Source organism: Anomaloglossus baeobatrachus, chromosome 12, assembly GCF_048569485.1.
Source record: "Anomaloglossus baeobatrachus isolate aAnoBae1 chromosome 12, aAnoBae1.hap1, whole genome shotgun sequence".
In the NCBI taxonomy this organism is placed as follows: domain Eukaryota; kingdom Metazoa; phylum Chordata; class Amphibia; order Anura; family Aromobatidae; genus Anomaloglossus; species Anomaloglossus baeobatrachus.
Genome location: NC_134364.1, coordinates 48,400,741 through 48,428,600, shown reverse-complemented (window position 1 = coordinate 48,428,600; position 27,860 = coordinate 48,400,741). Strand labels below are relative to the sequence as shown.

The 27,860-nt window shown below is 43.2% G+C and overlaps 1 protein-coding gene across 4 annotated transcripts in view; it reads right to left on the bottom strand.

The window, feature by feature from the left end:
• SLC35F4 (solute carrier family 35 member F4) overlaps positions 1–27,860 on the bottom strand; it is a 304,748-nt gene that overhangs the window by 38,375 nt on the left and 238,513 nt on the right. For all 4 annotated transcript variants that reach the window (XM_075330919.1, XM_075330921.1, XM_075330920.1 and 1 more), the window contains 2 exons: positions 25,043–25,337; positions 12,717–12,936 (listed from right to left, as the gene is read on the bottom strand). In XM_075330919.1, the coding sequence (XP_075187034.1) occupies positions 12,717–12,936; positions 25,043–25,337 (515 nt within the window). The remainder of the gene's footprint in view (positions 1–12,716; positions 12,937–25,042; positions 25,338–27,860) is intronic.

Sequence of the window (27,860 nt, the reverse complement as noted above, 5' to 3'; positions counted from 1 at the left end):
TCATCAGCTGAAAGGGCTAAAAAAAAAAAAAAGCAGGAAAAAACGTACCAACAAATGACATGCTGCAATGGGTCTCCACACATATCCGTGTTTTCTCATGGACGTGTGTCCATGTGGAGCACACACGTGTCCATTTGCTCCACACGGCAACATGTCCGTTTTTCTGATGTGATCTGTGTGACATCTACTGGAGAAAACATGTGTCTTTGAAATAAAATTATTTTCTATACTCACCTGTCTGCAGCACTACTGCCACTTGTTTCCGGGCCCGCTTATTACGCTCATGAATATTCACTGCACCGCAGACCTGGAGACAGCAGCGCCGGGGACAGGTGGTCTACTTTGAGGGGGGAGGGGGGGTTCGGACGGATGCCCCGACGGAACCAGTGAACGTAGGTGAAAACGCAATGTGAAAGTGGCCTAATAAATAAACTGAATGATGTCAGAAATCACCCCCCTATTGGATGGACATACTACTATCCCTATCACTATCCAAACCCCTGACAGTTACTGACAAATGAGAGAGAGAAAGAGAGAGACTCTCTTTCTCTCTCTCATAAAATATTAAGCCCGGACATTTGTCTATAATGTCCGTCTTCTTGCAATATTAAGAATGCTCTACTGGCCATTGTTTCTCCCCTGATGAGTCCAACGAGATGTGTCGGGAGGGCCAGGAGCTTGGATGATTGCGGTTGGAGTGTTGCCACCTGGGAGGGTGTGGTGTGGCTGTGATATTAGCCCCCCCCTCTGGTGTATGGTGATAACACCGTTTCTTTATCATTACTTTTTGCATTTTGATGAATTTTCCCTATGGTGATTGTTATATTTGACAATAACTGTCAGGGGTTTGGATTGTGATAGGGATAGTAGTATCTCCCCCCTATTAGACGGACATATCTGACATCATTCAGTTTATTTATTATTCAGCCATGGGTTTCTGTACAAATGTGTGTGGCTGGGGATTTTGTTTTATAAATGATTGGAGTGTATTTTCTCTCAGATGGGGTAGGAAAAACCTGGTGACAGGTTCCCTTTAAAGGCTCAGTCAGACGTCTGATTTTCCCTTGTACGAGAAAAGTGGACAGATTTTTTTTTATCAAAGTGTGGTGTGAGTGTCATCATTTTTTCTTGTACGTGGTGTCACAATTAAGTTTCTCCACCTTCTCCATTATGACAGTGTGTGAAAATCGGACTGCACTTGTATGTCATTCGAGTGTAGTCCAATTTTTTCACAAATTCATAAACTTGCATTGCCAATTTTTGATCCAACCCTCGAATCAAAATTGGACATGTTTCCGCAATGTTCTGTGGACCACACAGTCCGTGAAAAATCAGACATGTGAAAGGCCCCATAGACTATCACAGATACGAGTTCTGTGAAAACCACGGAAAACCCTCGTACGCAAAATCAGATGTCTGAGTGAGGGCTAAAGGCCCATTTACACGCAACGACATCGCTAACAAGATGTCGTTGGGGTCACGGAATTCGTGATGCACATCCGGCCTCGTTAGCGACGTTGTTGCGTGTAAAACGTACAAATGACCGCTAACGAAAAATACTGACCTAATCGCTGATCGTTGACACGTCATTCATTTTCATAATATCGTTGTTCGTGCTGGATGCAGGTTGCGTCGTTTCTGAGGCAGCACACATCGCTATGTGTGACACCCCAGGAACGACGAACAACACCGTACCTGCGTCCTCCGGCAACGAGGTGTGCATGTCATTCCTTCGGCTGCTCTCCGCCCCTCCGCTTCTATTGCCCGCCTGCCGTGTGATGTCGCTATGACGCGGCACGAACCGCCCCCTTAGAAAAGAGGCAGTTCGCCGGCCACAGCGACGTCACTAGGAATGGTAGGTACGTGTGACAGGGACTAATGATATTGTGCGCCATATTTGCCTGTGACGCACAAACGATGGTGTGTGTGTAAATGGGCCTAAAGACTTTACATTTCAACTTGATAAAATGTGGCTAGCTGTAGATGTGTACAAATCTCTGGGGTGGGTTTGATTAATAGCGCAGCTATCTGTTTTGAGCCAACAACAATTACATTTTGCTAATATAAAAAGCTGTAGCAAGAAAACGTACCGGGGAAATTGTATTTTTTTTTATTGCATTTGATCTCTCATGTGATTCTGAGGTTTTCACTTAAAGGGAACCTGTCATGTAAAAAAACCACTAATACCCTGCAGATATGGAGTTAATCTACAGATTAATAGGGTTCTAATGCCGTGTAGTTGTCACAGGGTATCAAGGTGAAGACTGGAGAAAAACAGGTTTAAAACCGCGCTAGGAAACCACGAGCATGGATGTAAATGAAAATTATTCTTTTATTTAGATCATTCCAACGCGTTTCGGAGACTCATCTGTAGTTGTCACACTGAGAGCCCCGCGGCAGACAAACTGAGAGCCTCTCTGCCGCGAGATACTGAACTTTATTGCTCTTGGTAGCCTCGGAATTTCAGTCATAGGGACAGCGCCAACGCAGTTGCTGTCACCACTCTGTGTATAATGAGCGGAGGATGTAACCACCCCCAGCATTGACTAGCAGCCGACTCTGGGGACTGAAACCGCACCAGCACCACTCTTAGGCTATGTGCCCACGGGACAACGTACCCGCAGATTTTGCAGCAGAAAACTTGCGGATTTATCTGGATTTTCTAGATAAATCCACAGGTTCTAACAAGTACAGACACTCCCCATGTTATCCTATGGGATTTGGGGAGTGCTGTGTCCATGCTGCGGTATGTGCGGCTGCGGAATATGCTGCAGATGTCCCGCAGCTGCATGTCAATTATTCATCTGGAAATACCTGTGGAATTCCTGCCCCTCCACTATGGAGATAGAGGCCGTGACTTCCACAGGTATTTCCGCACTTGTCCAGCAGGTTTACCGCAACAAAACGCTCGAATCCCGCAGCAATGAAAAGCTGTGGATTCCGGGGAGCAGCTGCGGTAAACCTTCGGACAAACCTGCGGAAACGTCTGCGGGTACATTGTCCCATGGGCACATAGCCTTATGACTGAAATCCCGAGGCTGACGGGAAGAATAAGATTCATTAGCTCCCGGACTATAATTACCCCATATATAATTCTTTATTATTGTTCAGATAATCACCCAAAAACCAATGCTGTTATTTACCCAAGGGAAAGCCCCTAAATCAGTGCTTACCCTTTGCTTTTGTGTAAATGTGGTATGAATCTGGTAATGGGCAACTATATCTGTAAGCCAATAATCTGGACACCACTAATTATACTGATTCTACGAATGGGGTGTATATAGATTGTGAAAGTTGATAGACTAACTGTTATAAGGCATTTATAAACTGATATATCTTAAAAGGGATAAATGCCATAGATGAGAATTTTGTATAAGATGGTTTTGAGGATATAGGCCTTTTCTAATGTGTATCTGCTACAAGGCCTCTGGGCCAATATTTCTATTGTTTACCTTTCCTTTATTTTTCCTGCCTTGTCCCTGCTTTCTCCCTTGATGATGGTCTCCTTGTATATATAGGTACCTGGTATGTAGACCAAGGTGATTGGATAGGTGAGGGAGAGAAGAGGGTTCCATTGGGAGAGCTGCCGTTGAGCGTGGGCATCCATTTACATTAAGGTGGTCCTCCATTGGATAGGGAAATCAAGGATAGTGAAAAGCACAGGGTAAGCACTGATTTAGGGGCTTCCCCTTGGGTAAATAATGGCATTGGTTTTTAGTTTATATCATTTTTTATGTACAGTATTAGGTCTGAATTTCATGGGTGACTTCATGAACAATAATAAAGAATGATATTTGGGGTAATTTAGTCTTTGAGGTTTTTTTTAATTGATATAGCTTCATTACCTCCGGCAGCGGTGCTCTCAGTGCAGCGGATTCACGGCTTCAGAACGCTATTAGGGTATGTGCGCACGTTGCTTTTTACCTGCTTTTTACCTGCTTTTTTGCTGCTTTTTCTTCTGCGCTGTTTAATGCCAAAATGGATGTGTTCTTCTATTCAAGCAAAGTCTATGGGAATTTGGGTTTCTTGTTCACACTATGTTGTTCAAAATGCTGCCTTTTTGTGGCAGAACTTTGGTCAAAAACTCCGCTTTTCAAAGAAGCAACATGTCAATTGTTTTTGCCATTTGGGTTTTGCACTGCAAAGCTGAGTTTTTGACCAAAGTTCTGCCACAAAAAGGCAGCATTTTGAACAACATAGTGTGAACAAGAAACCCAAATTCCCATAGACTGTGCTTGAATAGAAGAACACATCCATTTTGGCATTAAACAGCGCAGAAGAAAAAGCAGCAAAAAAGCAGGTAAAAAGCAGGTAAAAAGCAACGTGCGCACATACCCTCAATCTGAAGATTAACGCCATATCTGTAAGTTAATAGCATTTTTTTTATACAACAGGTTCCCTTTAATGATAAAGCTAAACTGCAGACATGAGTAGAGATGCAAATAAGTGTGTGGGTTTCTTGTAGCTCGGACTGTGACCTATGAAGCATTTCCTTTTGCTCGGGCACTAAAGACAGAGAGTGTTTATCTCCTCCTAACCCATATAATAAGCTGGCAGGAATAGGCGGACTGTCTAGCTATTTATGATGGATCAGTGAACCCCAGACATGCCATCTGTAACTCGTCCCATGCAAGGACTTTAATCTCTTGCTGTTTTGCAGGGAAAAAGCTTGAATACTGGTTAAATTAAAAATGTTGTCCCATTTAAAAAAACAAAGCCATGTTCATTACAGGGAATTCTAAGTAATTCTAAGGCCCTCTTCACATGTACGCGTTTTCAGTACATGTGGTGTCTGTTTTTTTGGACCCATTATAACCTATGGTGCTGCTCCCATGCCTATGTTTTGATACAAATCATGTGTCCGTGTGTAACACATGGAGACATGTCCGGTTTTTTTTATGCCAACACAGATGACAAGGGCATGAGGCCGTGTAAACACGTACATGGCATCCATGTGCTTTATATTTTTAACATAGAAAGTACAGGGGAAGCTTTGTAGATCCATACTGGAAAAACACAGATGGCACACGGATGACACACATTTTTAAAAATGTGCACACGGATGGGTGATAATTTACACGGTTGGTCAAAATGTACAGTGCCACATGGAAGTGTTTTTATATGGATGTGTGAAGGGCGCCTAAGAGGGTGAGTCTTCTTTTCCAGATGCTCATCTCTTGGCCAGTGTTGGAAGCACTTATGTTACGCCCTGGCAAAACCAGGTAGTCACACACAGTAGGCCCCCGCATAACACCATCCCACACAGAGTTACACACAGCCGACCTGAAACTCTAGTCCCCCCCCCCCAGGGTAGGAAAGGCACACCAGTGGGTGGGACCAGGCGGATGGAGAATGCCCACCTAGGGGTCTGGAGAACCCGGATCAGGAAAAAGAGTCAGTTGAGTTTAGAGTAGAGAGTCTGAAGTTGTAGTTCAAGTGGAGAGGAGTGGAGTAGTTGAGGAGGAGAAAGTGAAGGCTGAGACAGAAAGGAAAGGCATTGGGGTTGGAGCCCCGGCGTACTGGCTAGGTGGCAGACGGTGGTCCATGTCTGTCAGGAGGCGGGAAGACGGCTGCCAAAGATCCGAGGTGGACCGGGGCAGGGTTGGAGCCCGCCGGTACCGACACCGGAGAACCGACCCGGAAACCGTGCACAGAGGGGGTACTTGGACCCTGAAGCCAGGACCGGCCTAGCTAATTAACCAATTGAGGGCAGGATTATAGGTCCTGTCCCAACCAAAGTCCCAAAAGCAGACAACAGCCCACCGTGGGGGATAGGGCATCCGCCAGGGCCCGGTAGATCCCAAGGGCCAGCGTCAGCGGGCACGGCTCCCAACAAAAGGACCGGGAGCAGACTCCCATGTTTCACACAGTGAAGTCCACCACACCAAGCACAGAGTGCAGAGGAAAGTGACACACACCACCAGCCCAGATGTGAGACCAGATACACCCGACCGCGGCGGCCAGCCACCAGCACCTTGGTTTACCATTGGACTTGTGTGACTCATTTAATCGTGATTAAACTAACATCCCCTCGGTCTGACTGGGCGCGCCGGCCCCTGCGATCACCACCCTCAGCACAGAGACATTGGGTCCTGGGGCATCCATCCCTACCCATGGAGGGGTTAACATCCAGCTGCCATCCCATCGCCCCCGGGTGCCCCACAACAGCAGCGGTGGTGCCACATTTCACCACACACCGTGGGTGGCGTCACAGACAGTCTACAGCAAATCCCGTACAAATACGTCCCCTTTTTATTTGAAGTGTCCGCGCGACCCCCGGGTCTGGTAGAATCCCTCGAGCCACACTGCGGATCCGGATCCGAGCAGCCCGGCTGCTGGCATGGGGGCGGCACACTTACATAGACCGTTAAACTCTGGAGGACCTTTCCTGTCATATTACACAGACAATTCTTATAAAGCATCCAAAAACAAGACGTTTTTCTGGTAGAAACCACTTCAAGACACACCCCTTTTTTAGCATTTCTTGGAGGAGTTTTTCTTGTTTTCTTTTTCTGAAGAAGTCTTGAAAGAGTTTTTTTTTGTTTTTTGAAGATCAAGTACACACATTGAGTATTTGGTGAGGTTTTTTTTACCTCCAGTATTTGCAGCCAAAACCAGGAGTGAGTGATAAATACAGCAGTGGTGCTTGTGTTTCTATTATACTTTTCCTCTGATTGTTCCACTCCTGGTTTTGGCTACGAATACTGAGGTAACAAACCCACCAAATTCTCAATGTGAAGTAAAAAAAAATTTTTTTGCAGCCTTTTGCTGTGACTTTGTTTAGTTTGGCGCACATTCCTTTCTGTTTCAAAGAAGTCTTAGGCTATGTCCGCACGTTGCTTTTTACATGCTTTTTACCTGCTTTTTTGCTGCTTTTTCAACTGCAGCGTTTAATGCCAAAATGGTTGTGTTCTGCTTTTCAAGCAAAGTCTATGGGAATTTGGGTTTCTTGTCCGCACTATGCAGTTCAAACTGCTGCCTTTTTGTTGCAGAACTTTGGTCAAAAACTCAGCTTTGCAGTGCAAAACCCAAATGGCAAAAACAATAGACATGTCAATTGTTTTTGCCATTTGGGTTTTGCACTGCAAAGCTGAGTTTTTGACCAAAGTTCTGCAACAAAAAGGCTGCAGTTTGAACTGCATAGTGCGGACAAGAAACCCAAATTCCCATAGACTTTGCTTGAAAAGCAGAACACAACCATTTTGGCATTAAACGCTGCAGTTGAAAAAGCAGCAAAAAAGCAGGTAAAAAGCAACGTGCGCACATACCCTTATTAACCTTTTTTCCACCAGGCATTTTCCAAAATCTCTTCAGGGAAAAAAAAACATCCAATGCCCTCATAAGAAAAGCAAAGAACGGCAAAGTTTCTTATAGAAATGAAAAGGAAGTGTTTCTGAAGCAGTTTTTGAGGAGCATTTTGGAGCGGATCTGCTCCTCAAAAATTATGTTTACGGCCTCATTCAGACATTAGTGATATTTCCTATGCTCAAAAAAAATGGACTGATTTTCATCAATGTTTGGTCAGTATGTCAGTTTTTAACATCAGTGTTTTATCAGTGATTCTCATATGCTGAAAAAAGCCTCTTATACCCATTGCACGGTTAATCACTGACAGCACATCAATTGTACACTGATGCCATATGTCTACTGTCCATAGCTATCACTTACCCATGGACTTGTGTGGGTGATTTCGATCATGAGTGGAATAAAAAATGCGCAATGGACAAAAGGTGGGTTCATCAACCCCCAATTTACTTTGCAAAGAAGAGACCTAGTGTTTATTCCACTGGTGCAGACCACATGACTCCCTACTTCATCAGATAATTCATAACACCAAGAATAGGCACAAAAATTATTTTTTTTTATGCTTTTTAATTTTTCTTCCCTCATATCCCCAAAAAAAAAAGGTATTACACTGCAAAGTGAAGTATAGCAACATTTCAGGTAAGGTTCCCTTCATCAGGCTGAGTAGGGTATCTGTGGAATGTCCTTCTTGAACAAAAAACTCCACTTGTACCAGTATATGGAGGGACAGAATCACTGAGCTGTTTAGGGATAATAATAATAATAATTTTATTCATTTATATAGCGCTATTAATTCCACAGCGCTTTACATACATTGGCATCCAAAGACTCCCTCTCCTATGGGTAATAGTAATTCCACTCTTTCTCTCTGGATCCCTCTTTTCTTTCTCAATTCTTGTGACATTTCTCTTCCACGTGGTGCCATTTCTTTATTAAGTAACGCTTTAACAGTCAACTGTCTGCTAGACACTTGTTTATTGAATAATTAGACTTACCTGTGGTTAAATGCTTGTTAATTAGAATTTGTTGTCTATTCTTTAGCTTCGCAGTTAAGACTTTCATTGGGGTATAGTTATTTTTGCCATTCTTGAATGAATTTTATAGGAAAATTACTTTTGTGAGTGTGGAAAGTAACAAATCTTGTTTACAATCAATTTCCCATTTATGGGAGTATTTTTGTAGTTCAGTAACTTATAAAAAAAATGTTGATTCTGAAAGTAAATTAAGAGATTCCTGACAAATCTGTTCAGGTGTACTCTTTTATGCTGAGCACGGTATACTACTCTTGAAAGCATGACCTGCACTACATGATCTAGTTGTTTGGCAGAGTCAACAAATTATCTAGACACATGATCCATGCAAATAGAGTCACTAGGGAGTAGACAAAAAACTATAGATTTATAGGAACTAATCTTCTTGGTCCTCTAGTGGCAACTACAAAACTACAAACGCCAGCTGGAATACCTATATATTTTTACAAGGAGATTTTTGCAGGCTTCACCGACTGTCATGGCGGTGTCTGGATCTGGGGAAACTTCAGATTCCTGCACTCTGCCTGTTAACTTCCCTGCTGTCTGTGATCAGCACAGGGAGACTCGGGCGTCGATTCACAGACCTGTGGTTCGTGGGCAGGGTAGCAAGAGTTAATCTGTGCTGGGCTGCTTTTTTTATCTCTTTGGTCACATGCTATAGGAGAGCCACTCACATTCGCTCTCCTCCTATATATGCTGGCTGCACTGTTCTTATAGTGCCAGCTATAGCTTGACTATACCTCACCTGGAGAAATGGATTTATCCAGGCTTACTAGTAGTTGCGATGTTATTGTGTGTGGTTGTGGTGTTAACCCTTGTTGTCATTTTGTTTCAGGATTAGTTATCTTGCTTTTCCCTTTAGATTCTTACTGTTTATTCCTGAGAGTGTGCAGTGTGACTGAGTTTCTGTTATCCTTGTCTGTCTCATCTAGGTTTCCATCACACTCCTGCCCCTTTCTTCCCTGTCGGGAGGGGGCAGATCAGCTTTACTCAGGAGTATAGTAAGGCACAGGACTCCAGCGTCTACACCATCAGGACTAATTCAGAGGTGAAGGATAGCCTAGGGTCCCCTAGTGTGAGAGACAGCATAAGAGCCCCTTGTCCCTCATTATCCTACAGTCACATCGTGATATAATGTATGTAAAGCACTGTGGAATTAATAGCGCTATATAAATGAATAAATATTATTATTATTATTATTATTATTATTATATATGCAGTCAATGGCATCTTAAAGGGAGAGGTGCATGTCATTTAGTTTTTTTTTATTCAAACCTTAAGTTTATATAGGATATGCAAACAGGAATAAGAATCAGTATACAATAACAATATTTTCTTGATCTGATATTACTACATATAAAGAGGTTCCAGTAGTAGAAAACCAATGTTTAAAGTTTACGTGCAAAAATTAGGCTGACATAGCAGACACCAAAGCCAAGGTATTGTATAAGTCACCTATGTACAAGGTCTGATTAAATTAGTATAATTTATTTATACTGATAAAACATAGTTTTCAGTAAAAGACCCCGACCACAAGAGTTACCTCTCACGGAAAATCAAAAATCAGGATTATAGGCTTGACACTGTTGGAGAATGGGAAGTCTACAACCTTTTGTCCCAAATTTTGTGGAATTTTTCGGGATAGTGCTAATGATGGAACAGCCATTTCCTATGGGGTAACACAGCATTTCCAAACAAAATCCAGTTATTGATGGTTGGGGATTGAGCCGACAGCCACTTCCTCACCACTGTGTTTTTTGCATGTAACTTGACCCATATGCTTCCAAATCAATATACAATAAATGTTTTTTTTTCTAGGCAGAGAGGGATCAGGCATCCCATAATGTCATTTAAGAATTTGATCTCCTGCTCCCAAAAAATCAGCATTCAAGGACAACTACAATAAGGTAGGAGAAAGTGCTTGGAGCTGTATGACATTTGGGACATTCATTTAGGCATCAGGTCTAAACCTAGCTAGTCATGAAGTAGTGTAATACGCCCTATGTAATATGTATAATTGTGTAAGACGTTCATTTTGATTTGAAGAACATGTCATTTACTTAGTCAGGTGACTACACTGATTCTTGTATATCATTTACAACCACACTAATTTTCTCACTTTACCCTGCATTCCATATCATATAGAATTTAGTTTTTTGTTTTTTAATACTCCCTTTTCGGGAAGTGCAGATTACATAATTGTGATGGACCAACTCTTGAAGACACCAAAACTCACATAATTGACTGATATCTCGTGAGGAGTAACCTACAGCCTTTTATACAGGACAATCCTGGGATCTTGACTTGAACCTGAGCAATGCCAAACTGTCTCAAGTCAATTAACTGGATCTATCTGCCCCCTCCCTTTCTTTTTCTATGTCTCATTCCATCCCAATCCATACCTTTTGCATAAGAAGTTCCGGAAAACTTTCCATGAACATTTTCTTTAAGAAAAGCACACAGTACCACTACTAGACTGAACAAAAATATAAAATGCAACGCTTGTTTTTGCTTCCATTTTCCATGAGCTGAACTCAAAGATCTAAGACATTTTCTATGTACAATCTGTTAGTGAGCGCGTCTCCTCTTTGCTGAGATAATCCATCCGCCTCACAGGTGTGGCATAACAAGATGCCGATTAGACAGCATGATTATTGCACAGGTGCGCCTTAGGCTGGCCACAATAAAAGGCGACTCTAAAATGTACAGTTTTATCACACACCACAATAACACAGCTGTCAAAACTTTTGAGGGAGCGTGCAATTGGCATGCTGACTGCAGGAATGTCCACCAGAGCTATTTTTTACAAACTGACTGTTCATACCCTATAACAATTCATGAACAGAGTCAGTTTGTAAAATATATTTCATGGTATGGTGACTTTGGTCAAAGGATAATAATTGATGTACACATTATGGACCAACGTATTCTTATTTATTTAATATTATGTCCACCAGAGCTGTTGACGTGAATTGAATGTTCATTTCTCTAACATAAGCTGTTTCCAAAGGCATTTCAGAGAATTTGGCAGTACATCCAACCGGCCTCACAACCGCAGACCTTGTGTAACCACACCAGCCCAGGACCTCATCATCCAGCATCTTCACCTCTAAGAGCATCTGAGACCGGCCACCCTGACAGCTGCTGCAACAATCGCTGCAAAACCAAAGAATTTCTGCACAAACTGTCTCAGGGAAGCTCATCTGCTTATTGTCATACTCAACGGGGTCTCCACCTGACTGCAGTTTATTGTCGTAACCGACTTGAGTGGCCAAATGCTCACATTCGAAGGAGTCTGGCACAATGGAGAGGTTTCTCTTCATGGATGAATCTTGGTTTTCACTGTACAGGGCAATATTGCAGACTGCGTGTACGACATTGTGTGGGTGAGTGGTTTGCTGATGTCAACATTGTGAATCGAGTGGCCCATGGTGGCGGTGGTGTTATGGTAAGGGCAGGCCTATGTTATGGACATATGTTATGGACCATGATTTCATGCATTTTATTAATGCCATTTTGAATGCACAGGGACACCGTGATGACATCCTGAGGCCCATTGTTGTGCCATACATCTACGATCATCACCTTATGTTGCAGCATGATAATGCACAGCCCTATGTTGCAAGGATCTGTACACAATTCCTGGAAGCTGAAGACATCCCAATTCTTGCATGCCCACCATACTCACCGGACATGTCACCCATTGATGTTTGGGCGTATACGACAGCATAGCCAAGTTCTTGCCAATATCCAAATAGTTCACGCAGCCATTGAAGAGGAGTGGACCAACAGTTCACAGACCACAATTAACAACCTGATCAACTCTATGCAAAGGAGATGTGTTGCACTGCATGTGGCAAATAGTGGTCACATCAGATACTTACTGGTCTTCTGACCTCCCCGGACCACTAATGCTGTAAAACTGTACATTCTAGAGTAGCCTGTTTTTGTGGCCAGCCTAAGGCACACCTGTGCAATAATCATACTGTCTAATCAGCATCTTGATCTGCCACACCTGTGAGGTGGATGGATTATCTCGGCACAGGAGAAAGAAGTGCTCACACTAACACAGATTTTGACAAATGTGTAAGCAATATGTGAGAGAAAAGGCCTTATGTTTACATAGAAAAAGTGTTAGATCTTTGAGTTCATGAAAAATGGGAGAAAAAACAAAACTGTTGCGTTTATATTTTTGTTCAATGTACATTTACTCCACAATGGAAGCAGCTCTGGAACTCCTCCAAATACTTACTCACTTGTTCCAGCTAATAACCGGGGAAGGATGGTGTAAACTCGCTGCACATGTCCAAATAGACTCCAGGTAGTGAAATGTTATAACAGTAGAGTAAACATGAATAACAGGCGCGTTGGTGTTCTTACCCGTACACCCATGAACTTGTCCTTCAAGACAATCCATGAAAGCAGGAACATAAAGGCTTTGTTGCAGCAAAATAGAGCAGACACGTCAGTGGCTGTCAATTTTTTAAGAGCAAGTAAGTAGAGGTAATTCGTCAAAGTCCATAGAATTGAAAATGGGGCAGTCCTTTTTAAGAAGAGTTTCAGCGTTAAACCATCTTCTCCAAAAATTCGACTGCATTCTCTGTGAAAAGAAAATATATTTTTTAAAATTATAGATGAATGTAATCATGTGTAACATTAATATTAATTCTGTACCATTGCCTCTAACCTGCTATGTGCCACTAATAATAATGGTGGACTGCTAATGTGGCAGAGTCACACGGGACACTCAGGCACAAGGTGCTACTTTTAATTTTTAATCAAAAATTACAAATGATTTTGAAGGTTGGATAACTGGGTGCATACTGTTTGCTGGATAATGATACGAATTCACATTTGTATCAGTGCTTATTTTTAGTCCTGTAACTTCAAGGGTTGAGAAAGGAAACGGGTTGTAATGCCGCGCTATTCACCACTCCAGAATTTATGATCGATTAATGTCTTTTTATTTTCATGCACAGGTCAACGCATTTCAGGACTACTCAGCTCCCTGATGTCCTGATGAAGGGAGCTGAGTACTCCTGAAACGCGTTGACCTGTGCTTAAAAATAAAAAGATATTAATTGATCATAAATTCTGGAGTGGTGAATAGCGCGGCATAATAACCCAATTCCTTTCTCAACCCTTGAATCACTACACCCGAGGCTGCAGCTTTTCCACCGTTGCCTACATACGAGTATAGGGGTTGTAACTGGCACAACCCCTAAAGGTGAGTTTTCTACCTTTATTACCTTATGTTTTTGTTGCATAAGACCCTATTGCGCGTCTCTTCCACAGTACATACTGTTATAGTCCTGTAACTTAGCACTGCTCAAGAAACGGTATCTGACTTTTTTGCATTCCTCCAAAATTGTAACAAATAAATTCTATAATTGATAATTTGTGTAATTTGCACCTTAAAAATGATAGAAGCAAAATGTTTAAATATAGTAATGTAGAGAGAGTTGTGTGCACAAACCCTTTATAGTGGCACATGAAGCCTATAGTATGGACACATTGGAGCTCCGAGTTCCACTGCAAACCATATTGTTTAAAAGAACTGAGAGTACTCAGCGGTTGATACCTTTTAATGGCTAACTGAAATGATGGTAATAAATAGCAAGCTTTCGAGACTACTCAGGCCTCTTCATCAGGCTCAGTATAATACAAAATCTGAAGAGTCACATATTTATATACATAACAGGACAGAGAATAGTGTAATAAATAAGACAAGTGATGTGAAGCAGAACTATCAGTATGGGAAGGGGACAAACAGTTGTGGCAGTAAATATTGCAGCAGTAAATATTGCAGCAGTTCATAGATAAGCAGTGTGAAAGTTTTATTGTCCTCTGATTGAGGTCTGGTCCAGAGTTGTGATGCCCCCAGATGCTCTGAGGAGCACATTTCTTAATTGATGTAAAAAGACATAAATCCATGTGACACTTTCATTCCTGCTCTGAATGTGTCAAAGGTCATCATAAGTTTGTACTCACAGACCCTTCTATCTCTCTAGGATTTAGTTTCCTTTCAATATCAGCCATTTCAGGCCATTATGCTGTGATCAGGGTTACAAAACTATTTGGCAACCGGTAGAGCTATCCTTTTTTTATCTAATTGTGTGGCAATGAGAATTCATCCTTGTTCTGAGCTTTTGTCCTGTCTGTATATAGGGAAGACAGGACAAAAGCTCAGAAAAATGATTTGAAAATCTCTTATTCACAACAGAACATAGAATACAGATCAGAAGGTGAAAGTTAGGTGTTTTTCCACTCAATTTGAAACATCAACTTGTTTAGACAGCTATGGCATAACCCAATCTCAACTTTTTTGAGATGATGTAACAAAAGGCTAGAAGAGTAAGTTTTTCTAATTAAAAACAGTTGAAAATGTACCTTTCAACTAAGTCACAAGACTATAAAAAAGCACATTAGTGAGGCAGAGACTCTCATAAGCAAATGTGGTCAGAGGTCACCAATCTGTGAACAACTGCATCTAAAAATTGTTGAACAATCTAAGAAAAATCTTCCTCGATGTAAAATTGCAAAAACTTTAACCCCTTCACAACCTTTGACGGATATTTCCGTCATGGAGCGTGTCACGTTAGTCCTCGCCCACTGCCACGGACAGGATGCGGCGATCGGCGCATATATCAGCTGTTTTTAACAGCTGACATGTGTGCCTGCATGTTACGAGTGGAATCGCATTCCACCCGTAACATTAACCCCTTACATCTCGCTGCCAAAGTCTGGCAGCGAGATGTATATACGCGCGGTAACGATTTTTACTTACCGCTGCCCCCACTGGAAGTCACGTGAGTGATCACGTGACTTTCGGTGGTTGCCATGGTAGCACAGGGTCATGTGATGACGCCAGCAGCTATGACGAATCACTTTCGCTTTCACTCGGCCCGGAGCCGAATGAAGCAGGAAGTGACCGTATCTGCTATTTACAGTTGTATAGCTGTGATCAGCAGATAGTGCAGAGCGATCAGATTGCTGATCGCTATAGCCCCCTAGGGTGACTAGTAAAATAAAAAAAAAAAAGTAAAAAAAAGTTTTAAAAAAAAACCTAAAAGTTCAAATCACCCCCCTTTCACCCCATTGAAAATTAAAGGGTTAAAAAAAAAATTAAAAAATATACACATATCTGGTATCGCCGACTTCAGAAATGCCCGATCTATCAAAATTTAAAATCAATTAAACTGATCAGTAAATGGCGTAGTGGCAAAAAAATTCCAAACGCCAAAATTACGTTTTTTGGTCGTCGCAAGTTTTATGCAAAATACAATAACAGGCGATCAAAACGTAGCATCTGCGCAAAAATGGTACCATTAGAAACGTCAGTTTGAGACGCAAAAACTAAGCCGTCACTGAGCCATAGATCCCAAAAAATGAGAACGATACGGGTCACGGAATATGGCGTAAAACGTACGCCACTTTTATTGGACAAGCTTGTGAATTTTTTTAACCCCTTAGATACAAGTAAACCTATACATATTTGGTGTCTACAAACTCGCACTGACCTCAGGCATCACACCCACACATCAGTTTTACCATATAGTGAACACGGTGAATAAAATATCCCAAAAACTATTGTGCCATCACAGTTTTTTTGCAGTTTTTCCACACTTTGAATTTTTTTGCTGTTTTCCAGTACACCATATAGTAAAACTTATGGTTTCCTTTAAAAGTACAACTCGTCCCGCAAAAAACAAGCCCTCATATGGCAAGACTGACAGAAAAATAAAAAAGTTACGGCTCTCGGAAGAAGGGGAGCAAAAAACAAAAACGCAAAAACGGAAAGTTCCCGGGGGCTGAAGGGGTTAAATATCCCTCCAACTACAGTACACAATATCAGCAAAAGATTCAGGGATTCTGGAGGAAACTATGTCCAAAAGGGGCAAGGTCGAATGTCAATATTGGATGCTTGTGCTCTCTGGGCCCTTAGACAGCAATACATTAAAAACAGGCATGATTCGGTTGTGCAAATCACAGAATGGGCTCAGGAATGCTTCCAGAAATCATTGCCTGTGAACACAGTTCGTCGTGCAATCCATCAATGTAAGTTAAAGCTTTATCGTGCGAAGAAGAAGCCACGTATCAACACAATCCAGTAAGGTTGCCTTCTTCTCTCAGCTAAAGCTCATTTGTAATGGACAGAGGCAAAATGGAAAACTTTTGCGATCAGATGAAAAAAAATTGTAACTTCTTTATGGAATTCACAGACGCCGTGTCCTGTAGACTAAAGAGAACAGAAACTATCCAGCTTATCAGCGAACAGTTCCTGCCTCTCTGATGGTTTGAGGAACATTAGTGCCTATGACAAAGGCAGCTTACACATCTTGACAGCATGGCTTCAAAGAAGACATTAGGTGATGAACCTGCCGCCTGCAGTTCAGATGTTTCAGCAAAAGAAAACATTTGTTGCAGTATAAGGGTACGTGCCCACGATCAGTGTTTGCAGCGTGTTGGAAGCAGCATGCTGCATCAGCTGCGTCCAAAATGCTGTGTTGTACAGTACAAGAACAGTGGATGGGATTTCCAGAAATCCCATGCACATTGTGTGTGTGCGGCCCACAGCAAACAGTGCCCTGTTGTGCGGCTTTCCTGAGCCGCAGCATGTCAATTCTTTGCTGTGGAGTTGCAAGCGTCCTCCGTAGGGAGAACACAAGCAAGAGACTACAGTGCCCCGAACACTGATCGTGGGCACAGGCAGTTGCAGTCTCCTGCGTTCTCCTGCGGAGGAACCTTGTAGCCCCGCAGATCAGAACCCGCCACATCCAGGACGCGCGGGTCCTGATCGTGAACACGTGTTCTAAAAAGAAAAATCCAGCAAAGACCTCGGACTGTGGATCGGCAACAATCCTACATCAAACAAGAATGGGACAAAGTCCCTCTCCTAAAACTCCAGCAATTGTTCTCCGAAGAGATGCTACACAATGGTAGACATGACCTGGGCAAAACTCTTTTGAGATATTTTGTTGCTAATTTCTACACTAATTTTTTTTAATTAGATAGAAAAATGTCTAATGCTCAACATCTGATCTGCATCCTATGTTCTGTTGTCAACAAAGTACGGCAAATACATTGTATTGTTGTTTTCTTTAAATTTTACGCAACGTACAATTTTTCACGAACTGGGGTTGCAGACAAATAACTCCCTAGACCTCATCTTCTTAAAGCCTATAAATATAGGATTGGGATATGAAGTCATGCTCGGCATTAGTGGTGCTGCAGAGTGTCGTACCCAAGAAGTGTGACAAAAATTGATGCTAATATATGCGGCTTTTACATTGTTTATTTCAAAGATGTTCTAGGAAATGTTCCAGGTCTTCAGTTTATAAATGTACATATATTAAGGATAGAGTAAATGAACGGCTTACCCGAAAGGTGCATGATATACTGCACACTGTAACGATACATATTTCCTAAATGTGATGATATCATTAAAGTTCAACCTTCCCAATACATCTAAACACTTCAGCCTCAGGTGTAAGTTGCTTAGAGCAATCAAGTCATTATTAATAACCCAGACAAGGCAAACAAATGTAGCAGATTCATCTGTGCGCAGCTGAATGCTTTGTCACTGTTATCTTCCATTTGCAGCTTGGAGACACAGGCTGACAGGAAGATCCCTACAGGACGCGGTGTTGACTCAGTATCAATGTAGTGTAAAACTAAAAGGAATTCATCACCATCCACAGACACACAGCAATAACTCTGCTGTATGGCAATCAGATCTGTGATCCTGGCAGACGTTTTATAGAAATCTTACTTTTGTCAGAAAATTGCTTTAGGATAATACCTGTACAAAAGGAGGACAAGTATTTTAGATCTTGTAGCATAATGGGGCACATTGCATAATATAATTTTGACATAGTAAAAACATTAATTTCACCCTATGGCTGTCAGAATTTTAGGCAAGAAGGTGACACATGCAAAAAATAACTGAGATCATTGCTAGTTATTATTTAATGCCCATGGTGCACATTTTTTTTTTTATAAATATGGTGCCATACAGTATTTACAGTTTTACAGTTGCCAAGGAATATCCTCCTCTAGAGTCATCCATCAGACACCAGATAAAGACGTGGAATGCTTTATACTACTATATTTAAACATTGGCATTATGCTTGGTGATGTAAGGCTGGCTTGCCATGGAAATCCATGCCACGGAGCGTCTGGCAGTGGCACAGCTTTTGTGCGGATGGAGGTTTGGAGTCAGCAGACTATGTTACTGAACAATTGGTGACCCAGCTCTGTAACCTAACGTGGTCTTTACATGCTCAATAGCGGGGTTCAGGTCAAGGAGACCCCAAGTGATTGTCATTGCACAACCTCTTTTCCCTAGAGAGGTGTGTGGCTCAGCAGACAAGAACGCACTGGTCCTGACTAAGCGAGCACACAGAAAGATCTGGATGAATCCCTTTCTGTCTGCTCGCTTTTGTGCGGATAGAGGTTGGAGTCAGCAGAGCATTGGTGACTTCTATGAACTATGTTCCTCAACAACTGGCGACCCAGCTCTGTTACTTAATGTGGTCTTTACAAGCTGATTAGTGGGGTACAGGTCCAGAGACACCAAGGGATCGTCATTGTGACATGCCCACCCCAGGGTCGGGGGTACTCGGAACCGGGTCCGACTAGTCCGGGGATGTCAGCGGTGGCGGTGCTCGGCTCCATGACCCTGGCGGTGTCCTTTAATAAAAGAAGGGGAATGATGGCTATTTACAGTTGGATAAAATTCGTGACGCCACCTGTGGTTTTTGCAGCTATGAGGCTGCGGCTGCTGGAGGCTGCGGCTGCTGAGGTATTTCTGCTCCCCACAGGTGGAGCGGGTAACCCCGGGGAACCGTTAATAGAGTCAATGGTAGGGATCTAGTAAACTTCAGTATTAGGAGTGGGATGTCTGGGAGTTGTAGTACTTCTAGCGGTATTCTTCAGGGCTGACAGGGCGCGGGAAAAAGTAGGAGACACAACAGCTGCGGTTCAAGATGTCGTTACTCGCATATTGTTCCTTATGCCCGCAGGGTGCCGGTCTCTACCATGATGGGCTCCAAGCGATCACGAACCCCTCGGAGCCCAGTGCCGGTTGTGACCTGGTGGGTTCTTCCTTCATGCACTCTTTTGTTACTGATGGGTCCCCATGGCTTGAAGCGTTTGGGGTCCCCTCTTGGTCTTTTGTATAAAAAGTCCCTGTCCGTTCGCAGGTAGCGCAAACCTCTCGTGGGCTGGGTCTAAGGGGGGCATCACACGCGCCGATATATCGTGCGATTGCACCCGCCCCGTCGTTTGTGCGTCATGGGCAATTAGTTGCCCGTAGCGCACAAAGTCGTTAACCCCCGTCACACGTACTTACCTCCTGAACGACCTCGCTGTGGGCGGCGAACATCCTCTTCCTGAAGGGGGAGGGACATTCGACGTCACAGCGACGTCACACATCAGCCTCCCAATAGAAGCAGAGGGGCGGAGATAAGTGGGACGTAACATAACCGCCCACCTCCTTCCTTCCGCATAGCCGGCGGCCACAGGTAAGGTGCAGTTCATCGTTCCCGAGGTGTCACACGGAGCGATGTGTGCTGCCTCGGGAACGATGAACAACCGGCGTGCAGAAGGAGGAACGATTTTATGAAAATGAGCAACGTGTCAACGAGCAATGATAAGGTGAGTATTTTTGCTTGTTAACAGTCGCTCGTAGCTGTCACACGCTACGATATGTTAAACGATGCCGGATATGCGTCACGGAATCCGTGACCCCGACGACATATCGCCCGATATATCGTAGCGTGTGACGCCGCCCTAAGTCTCAACTCCCAGACTCTATGTATGCTGCTGTGCCCCGGACACTCTGGTAGGCCGAGAAACGTAAAATCTTCTCTCCCGGTAAATTTATTAGGTGAGCTTAAAGCATCCCCTAATCTAGGGCTCTACACCCCGGCTGTGCTCGGTCCTGAGAGTACTGACACTGTACTCTCCCAGCGACCGTACTCCTTTTTCCACCAAAGTCACTAAGTGAGCTTCTCCCTGGACCGAAGACCCTTCCTCACTCTGCGTCAACTCCTGACTATGGCCCGCTTTACACGCTGCGACATCACTAGCAATTGCTAGCGATATCGAGCGAGATATCACCCGCCCCCGTCGTACGGCCGATATGTGGTGATTGCTGCCGTAGCGAACATTATCGCTACGGCAGCATCACATGCACATACCTGTTCAGCGACGTCGCTGTGACTGCCGAACAATCCCTCCCTCAAAGGGGAGGTGCGTTCGGCGTCATTGCGACGTCACTAAGTGTCCGGCCAATAGAAGCAGAGTGGCGGAGATGAGCGGGACGTAACATCCCGCCCTCCTCCTTCCTTCCGCATTGCCGGCGGCCGCAGGTAAGGTGAGGTTCCTCGTTCCTGCGGTGTCACACGTAGCCATGTGTGCTGCCGCAGGAACGACGAACTACATTGTCCAAGCAGCAGCAACGATAATTGAGATTAGGGGGGGATGTCACCGATGAGCGATTTTGAACGTTATTGTGACGATTCAAAATCGCTCATAGGTATCACAAGCAACGACATCGTTAAAGCGGCCGGATGTGCGTCACATATTCCGTGACCCCAACGACATCACTTAAGCGATATCGTAACATGTAAACTGGCCTTACCTATCTCAACGGTCAATGGTCCACTTTCAAACTTAGCTCCGCCCATTTTACCTCAGACAGCTCACCCACTAAGCTCCACCTCCTAGATGGTTCTAGATTCAGTGCACGTGGATTAAGTAACATAACCAGGTTACTGGTCGCAATGCATTAATGGGACCTGCCCCGACCCTGATCTAATGTGTGAGCTAATAATTGGATATCTGCTGTGTGTTGGGATGTTGTGTTGTGTGGAACCGACATTGATCACCCAGGAATCCGGGATGAACACAGCACCTAAAAATCAGGTGCCGTACCCTGTGGCGACTGAAGCCTCAGGGGCGCCACAATTGCACAACTTTTCCCCAGAGAGGTGTGTGGCTCAGCAGACAAGAACGCAGTGGACCTGACTAAGCGAGCACACAGAAAGAGATCTGGATGGATTCAATATAAATCATAGTGTCCGAAGAGCATGTGATCACCCAGGAGCAACTCGGACGGTTTGGGGCGAGCGAATTATCGGTTGGCGTCTCAGGACCTGGAGCCTCACCAATCTGCTTGTAATTAGAAGGGCATGAAATATGACAAAACAAAAAACTTATAAAAGGTTTAGTGACTCCTTAAATTTTTTTGCTGTAGGTAACAATTGTTAACAAGGAAACTGTAGCAAGTTAAAGACAATGACCAAGGTAAATGGATGATGGTAAAAGTGATGCTTCCTCGGCGACACTGGACATTTTTGAACGATACATTGTTATTTAATAGATATTTTTACCTCCTATTTAATCCACTGTACTGATAAAAGCCATGTTTACAGTGAGATGTCATGCGCAAAGCATTGTACCTGTTTCAAACATTAACTGGCTACATAAAGAGACACTAGTATTAATAACCATTGCAAGAAAAAACATGTTTCCTAAATACACAGTGATCAGAGTATCCCCCCGCTGGTCACTGTCAGCCCAGACACATAGAGTGATACTGAGAGCTTAATAATTATAAAGAAGCTTTGTGAGTGGTACTGTTATACATACACTGACTGACACGGTATGAGACTACATCAGACTATAGTGCAGGTAGGCAATGAAAACCAGCCCCTTGTTTCCCTTGAGTGGTTTATACAGGATAAGACTTATCAAGAATCAGAAGAAAGAAATCATTGATGCCCAATGTATCTCTCCTGCCAGTCAGGTGGTTCTCTGTGGAGGGCTTCAGTGCCTTTGTGACCAAGATGGCATTTTTTGACAGTCAATACCTTTGGAGACAGGCACATTAATAGAAACACACAACTGTTCAATGTCCGGACCTTTCGGTTCCAGCATTAAGTTGTATACATGTTTTGCTGTGGAAGTGGAGTAATAAAGGATCTATACACAGCACAAAAAAATAAATAAAAAAAATGGACAACCTTGTGTTCAGACTATTGATAAGCGAACCCGGATTGTAAAAGTCCGGATCCGCGCAGATTCGAAAGAACCAGAGCACTCCGGGCTCAGAGCTCTCAGGGAACCCTAGTTCCGGCCACCTGAGTAATTAAAAAAAAAAAAAATCAAAGAAAAAAAGAGACAAAATAAGAATAAAGCAAGTGCTTCATACTTTTCAGTCTCCGCACGGCTGTACACTGCTTCCGGGGCTGCTCATTATCTTCATGCATATGCACTGCTTTCCCCACCCATCGGCAGTCCCCGCATCTCTGATTGGTTGCAGTCAGCTGGCGCTCTCAGCCTGTGTAACAGCGTGTCTGACTGCTTTCAATCACATATGCTGTCTGTGTCTACATTAGTGTAAAAATAAATAAAAAAATTATACAGAGCCCCCCATATTATAATACCAAGCCCACAGCTGTGCGTGTTACCTTGACTGTGCATTACATAAATAAATTTTAAAAAACAACATGCGGTCTCCCCCCCCTTTTGATATCCAGCTGTGATAAAGCTGACAGCTGGGAGCTGGTATTCTCAAACTGGGGAGGCCCATAGTTATTGGGCCCCCCCAGCCTAAATATAGCAGCCTGCAGCCACCCAGGATTGTTGTGTCCATTAGATGCAACAATCCGGGAACTTTACCTTACTCATCCTGATTGCCTTGGTACGGTGGTAATCGGAGTAAAAAGGGGTTAATACCAGCTCTCAGCTGCCACTAAGCACTAGGTTATTGATGGGAGTGGTCTATGAGACCCCCAATACTAAATTGTAAGTGAAAAGAAATAAAAACACAAACACCGAAAAAATCCTTTATTTGAAATAAAATAGCAGAGTTGGAATCGTAGTGGGAACTCGTGTTGGTTACATTGGATCTGGGTGTTTTGGGGGTTAATAAAGGGGTGAAAGAGGGTAGTTTTTTATATTTTATTTAAAATAAAGGATTTTTTGGTGTTTGTGTTTATTTCTTTTCAATTGCAGATTAGTAATGGGGGATGGATCTAATCTAGGGCTTAGTGGCAGCTGTGAGCAAAATAAGCATGGTTCTCCCCAGCCTGAGAATACAAGCTTCAAGCTATCAGATTTATCATGGCTGGGTATCAAAACTGGGTAGGACCGCATGACTTTTTTTTAATTTACCAAAAACGCTGCATGCGGTTCCTTTGATTTTGATACAGAACAAAGATAAGCGCACAACAACCAGAGATGTGGGAACTGCCAGTGGGCGGGGCAAGCAGTGCATATGCATGAAGATAATGAACGACCACAGAAGTAGAGTGAGCAGCCCCAGAAGCAGCCACACAAAGACCAGTAGGTATGAAGTGCTTGCTCCAATCCCCCTATCCCTTCTACCACCATTTTAAGAGGCTAATTAGGGTACCCATAGACCTATATGGGGACACCAGCGTCCGGCCAGATATCCAGGATCAATACCGGGCCTGGACCGGGTTTTTTGTTTTGGTTTTTTTTTAAACCCGGTTGGACCCGCTAATCCCAGGTATCTGCAATTCCGCCTATCCCTAGTTCAGACACTTGTAGATGTTGCAGACGTGCAGGAAAGGATTGTGTAAAGTCAGAAGAAATTAATATGAAAATCTCAACAGAACAACATGTCACCTGGCGTTTGCGTGGAGTTGTGGAGTTTACCAGTCGTCTTGTTGTTTCCTCCCTGCTCTTGTTTTCCTCCTTATCTTTTATTACCTTATACATCTGTGAGCGCTTGCTGGGTTACAGAGTTTTGGTTTCCTCTGTCTGTTTATTTTTGTGGGTTTAATCTCACTCCTGGGTTTAATCTCACTCCTGTCCCCGTCCCCTCTGGGGGAGAGGGAGGCTATATCAGATCAGGGCTGCTCAGGAGCAGGGCCAGGAAGGAGATTCAGGCATCCCCACCTTTAGGTGTATCCCTGAGACTAGGGATAGCATAGGGCTCCCAAGCCTGAGGAGCCCCAGTATCCTGCTATCCCCATAGTCATCGTAACACTCAAATAGCAAGTTCGGAAGTATGGAAAAGTCTCAGAAGCTAACCATAGTTAGGGCTGAGACGGGTAGAGGAGCACTGGTGCAATTTATAGATTATGGGCCCCTATCCAAAATATCCACCAATAGTATTGGTCTTCTCATATAGGCCAAAGTGGCCTTTTGGGTCCCCCTTGGCTACAGGGTCTGTGTGTTATTGCAAACTTTGCACCCATTATAATTACACCCCTATAGACAAGTCTGTACATGAAGAAAAATAAATACTCTCTCATTCCTAGCCACCCAGATTGACTTGATCATACATAGGAAGCAACGTGACCATCAAGCCAAACCAGGTAGGGACACCTCTCCCCGTGCCTAGATCATTTTTCAAGCCAATTTTTTTCTGGAATGCGGGAACATACTTACAATACTCTAGTGCTTCCTACACGATGCCAAGGAATGGAGCCCCTTCATTTGTAAATGTCTATATAGGTGTAAGACAGCAGCAGTTTTTGATAAAGTCTTAAACAAATAATATTGGGCAAACTTACAATCTGCTTCTAATGTATTGGCTCCGGTAATTCTAACATACCTCATAGACCACAACTCAAACATACTGAGATATCAAGTGGGACGATCGTCATCTTTATTCTGACTCAAAATAGAGAGAAGTTATATTTTACAGAAATTAGATATGGACCTACCTGATTTTTTGGATCAGTGATTGCTTCTCTTGTGCTGTTGCTAGATGCCCAGAGTAATACACTGGGAAAAACATAATGTTCCAATTTGTTGAGAACCAAGTCATAAAGAACGGGCAATAGAAGTTCTTGTATGTGATTTTTACTATCTGAGTGGTTCCAACCCAAGATGAAGACACTGAGAGAATAATTAAGAATCCCCAGACAATTTTTAGGAATGTGGAGGTGCATGACTGACATCGGGATTTTTCATGGTTTTCGGGTGTATTCTCTGCATTTGCTTGTGCTCCATCTCCACCTAAAAAAACAAAACACAACATTTTTTTTTATTCATATTCTTTGTATTTTTTTATATTCATATTCTTTTGATACTATACTGCATTTATTAAGATATTGACTAAGTTGTTAGCTATTTGCAGAGGATTTACCTCCATTGAATAACAGGTCTAAGAAGAACCCACATATCTTGAGAATTAGGAGGCACTTGATGGAGTGTCATGGTCTAGTCCTAATTTTCTTAGTTACAGCGCAGCTCAGTCCTATTCACATGCATAACAACGGGGCTGTACCTCGTAAAAATGAAAAAGGGGCTGGTGTGCTCCATCTCCTCTTTTATCCTGAAGCTGGCATATATATTAGGCCTCTTTCACACGTCCGTGTCTCCGGTATGTGTTTGGTCCATTTCCTCACGTACCGGAGACACGGGCACACATAGACCCATTAAAATCAATGGGTCTGCGCTCACGTGCGTGTTCTGCCATGGACCGTGTGTACGTGTGGAGCATACGTGTGCCCATGTGCTCCACATGTAGACATGTCCATTTTTCTCTGGCATCACGGGTGTCACATGGCCCACATACGGACCACACGGAGGTTTTTTTCTCAGACACACGTGTCTGAGAAAAAAAATAACAAATCTTTACTCACCCTCTCCAGCCCTGCTGTCTCTGCCGCTGCTGTCACTTGCTTCCGACCGCTGCTCATTATGCTCATTGCATATTCACTTCACTGCGGCCAGAAGCAGCAGCAGCAGTGGGGAGTCGGCAGGACCGGAGACCGAAGATCAGCACCACGGACAGCAGCGCCAGGGACAGGTGAGCAGAAAGTTCCCGTTCTCTGTCTGTTATCACGGATAACACACGGAGAACACACGTGTGCCATAAACACGGCTCACGGAGAGCAAAACGGACCTTTGACATGTCCGTGAAAAACGTGCGTGATTTTCACGGACGTGTGAAAGAGGCCTTAGATAGCGTTTGGCCGAATAATCATTCAGCTGACAGCTATCGCTCCAAATTCTACGGAGCACTGGAATGCTCCTGTGTTCTCTAAGAGAGCCACTTCCAGACTCCTTCGGCAGAGATTATGTATGTTCCAAAGAAATGGATTGGCCAACGAAATTCAACAGGACAGATCCCTCTCTTCTCCAACATCACCTATTGGATGGGAGAGTTTCGAGGCTCCCATTCACATTACACTGTAGGCTGATCAAGTTGATATCAGTGGGTTTTGATGACTTTTACATAGTGTTTATGGGGACCTTTAGGATCTGCTTAGATCAAACTGGTTGGCCTGAGCCATGGGCTGTTGTGGGGCTAATTTTCTTTTCTTGGACAAACCCTTTAAACACTAATAATGGTATATCTCTGAGTTTTAGTCCCACCTAATCCATGAAATAATGCATGGGGATTGGAAATTTCAATATAATTTACAGTGTCTTGTCTATTTCGTGAATATGGTGGGTATCCATACTTATATAAGATTATTGATCTTGTGATCTAAAGTTCTTAATCCATTTAGTTATACCCTCATTACATTTTTCGGACTTTATTATTGATAGTCAATCCTTAGGATAGATAATTAATATTAGGTCAGTGGGGGCCTCTCAGCACCCCCGTCAATCAGCTGATTAAAAGGAGCAGCAGCACTCCAGCGAGCTCCTTGTCCTCTTCATTATTTACACTGTTCTGTACAGCATGGCTCAGTATTTTAGAAGTATCGGCTATGCTTGGTATTGCAGCCATACACAGTCTCATTCAGTGAAGTGCAGTTTCTGGCACAGCAAGTACAAAATGTATGGTATGGAGCTGTTCCTGGTAAACAGTAAAGGGGATGCTGTGCTCACCTGAGCTCCTCTGCCTATTTATTCAGCTGATCAATGGGGGATTTGAGAGTCTGATCTACAGCACATGGATCTGCCATTTATGGCCTATCCTAACAATGGATAATACATATTAAAGTCCTAGAAAACACCTTCAAACTAAATCTGCATGTTAGACAGTATCAGCAGGTGACATCTTTTATATACAGTTACATAGAATGAAAAAAGTCTTAGATTCAAGTTTAACCTTTCTCCACCAATTATACATTCTTTGTAACTAAATTATCTATAACCCATAATGCCACTTTGTCACATGGATGCTTTTACTAACTTCGCCGACTGTCATGGTGGCGTCGGGATCTGTTCAGACTACTGATTCTGACACTCCGCCTGATAACTTCTCTGAGGTCTGTAATCAGTGCAGGCAGACTCCATTGTTACGCAAAACAAAAAAACTCAATTTCAATTAAATTTAAACTTTTATTGATATATTTTAAAATTTAGACACCCATTAATAGTGAACACACAAAGGGCATAGATGATGAAGGGGAGGAGCTAAATATATGGGGTCCCTATAGCACCCTATGGGACCTTGCTCCTACCTACCAACGAAGAGTATGACGCCGTAACTGTTTTGGGCGCCCCCGTTCCACGTCGGCTCACCCTCTAGTTGCCCTGGATAGTTAGTGAATTAAAATAGTAATTACACTACGGATGGCC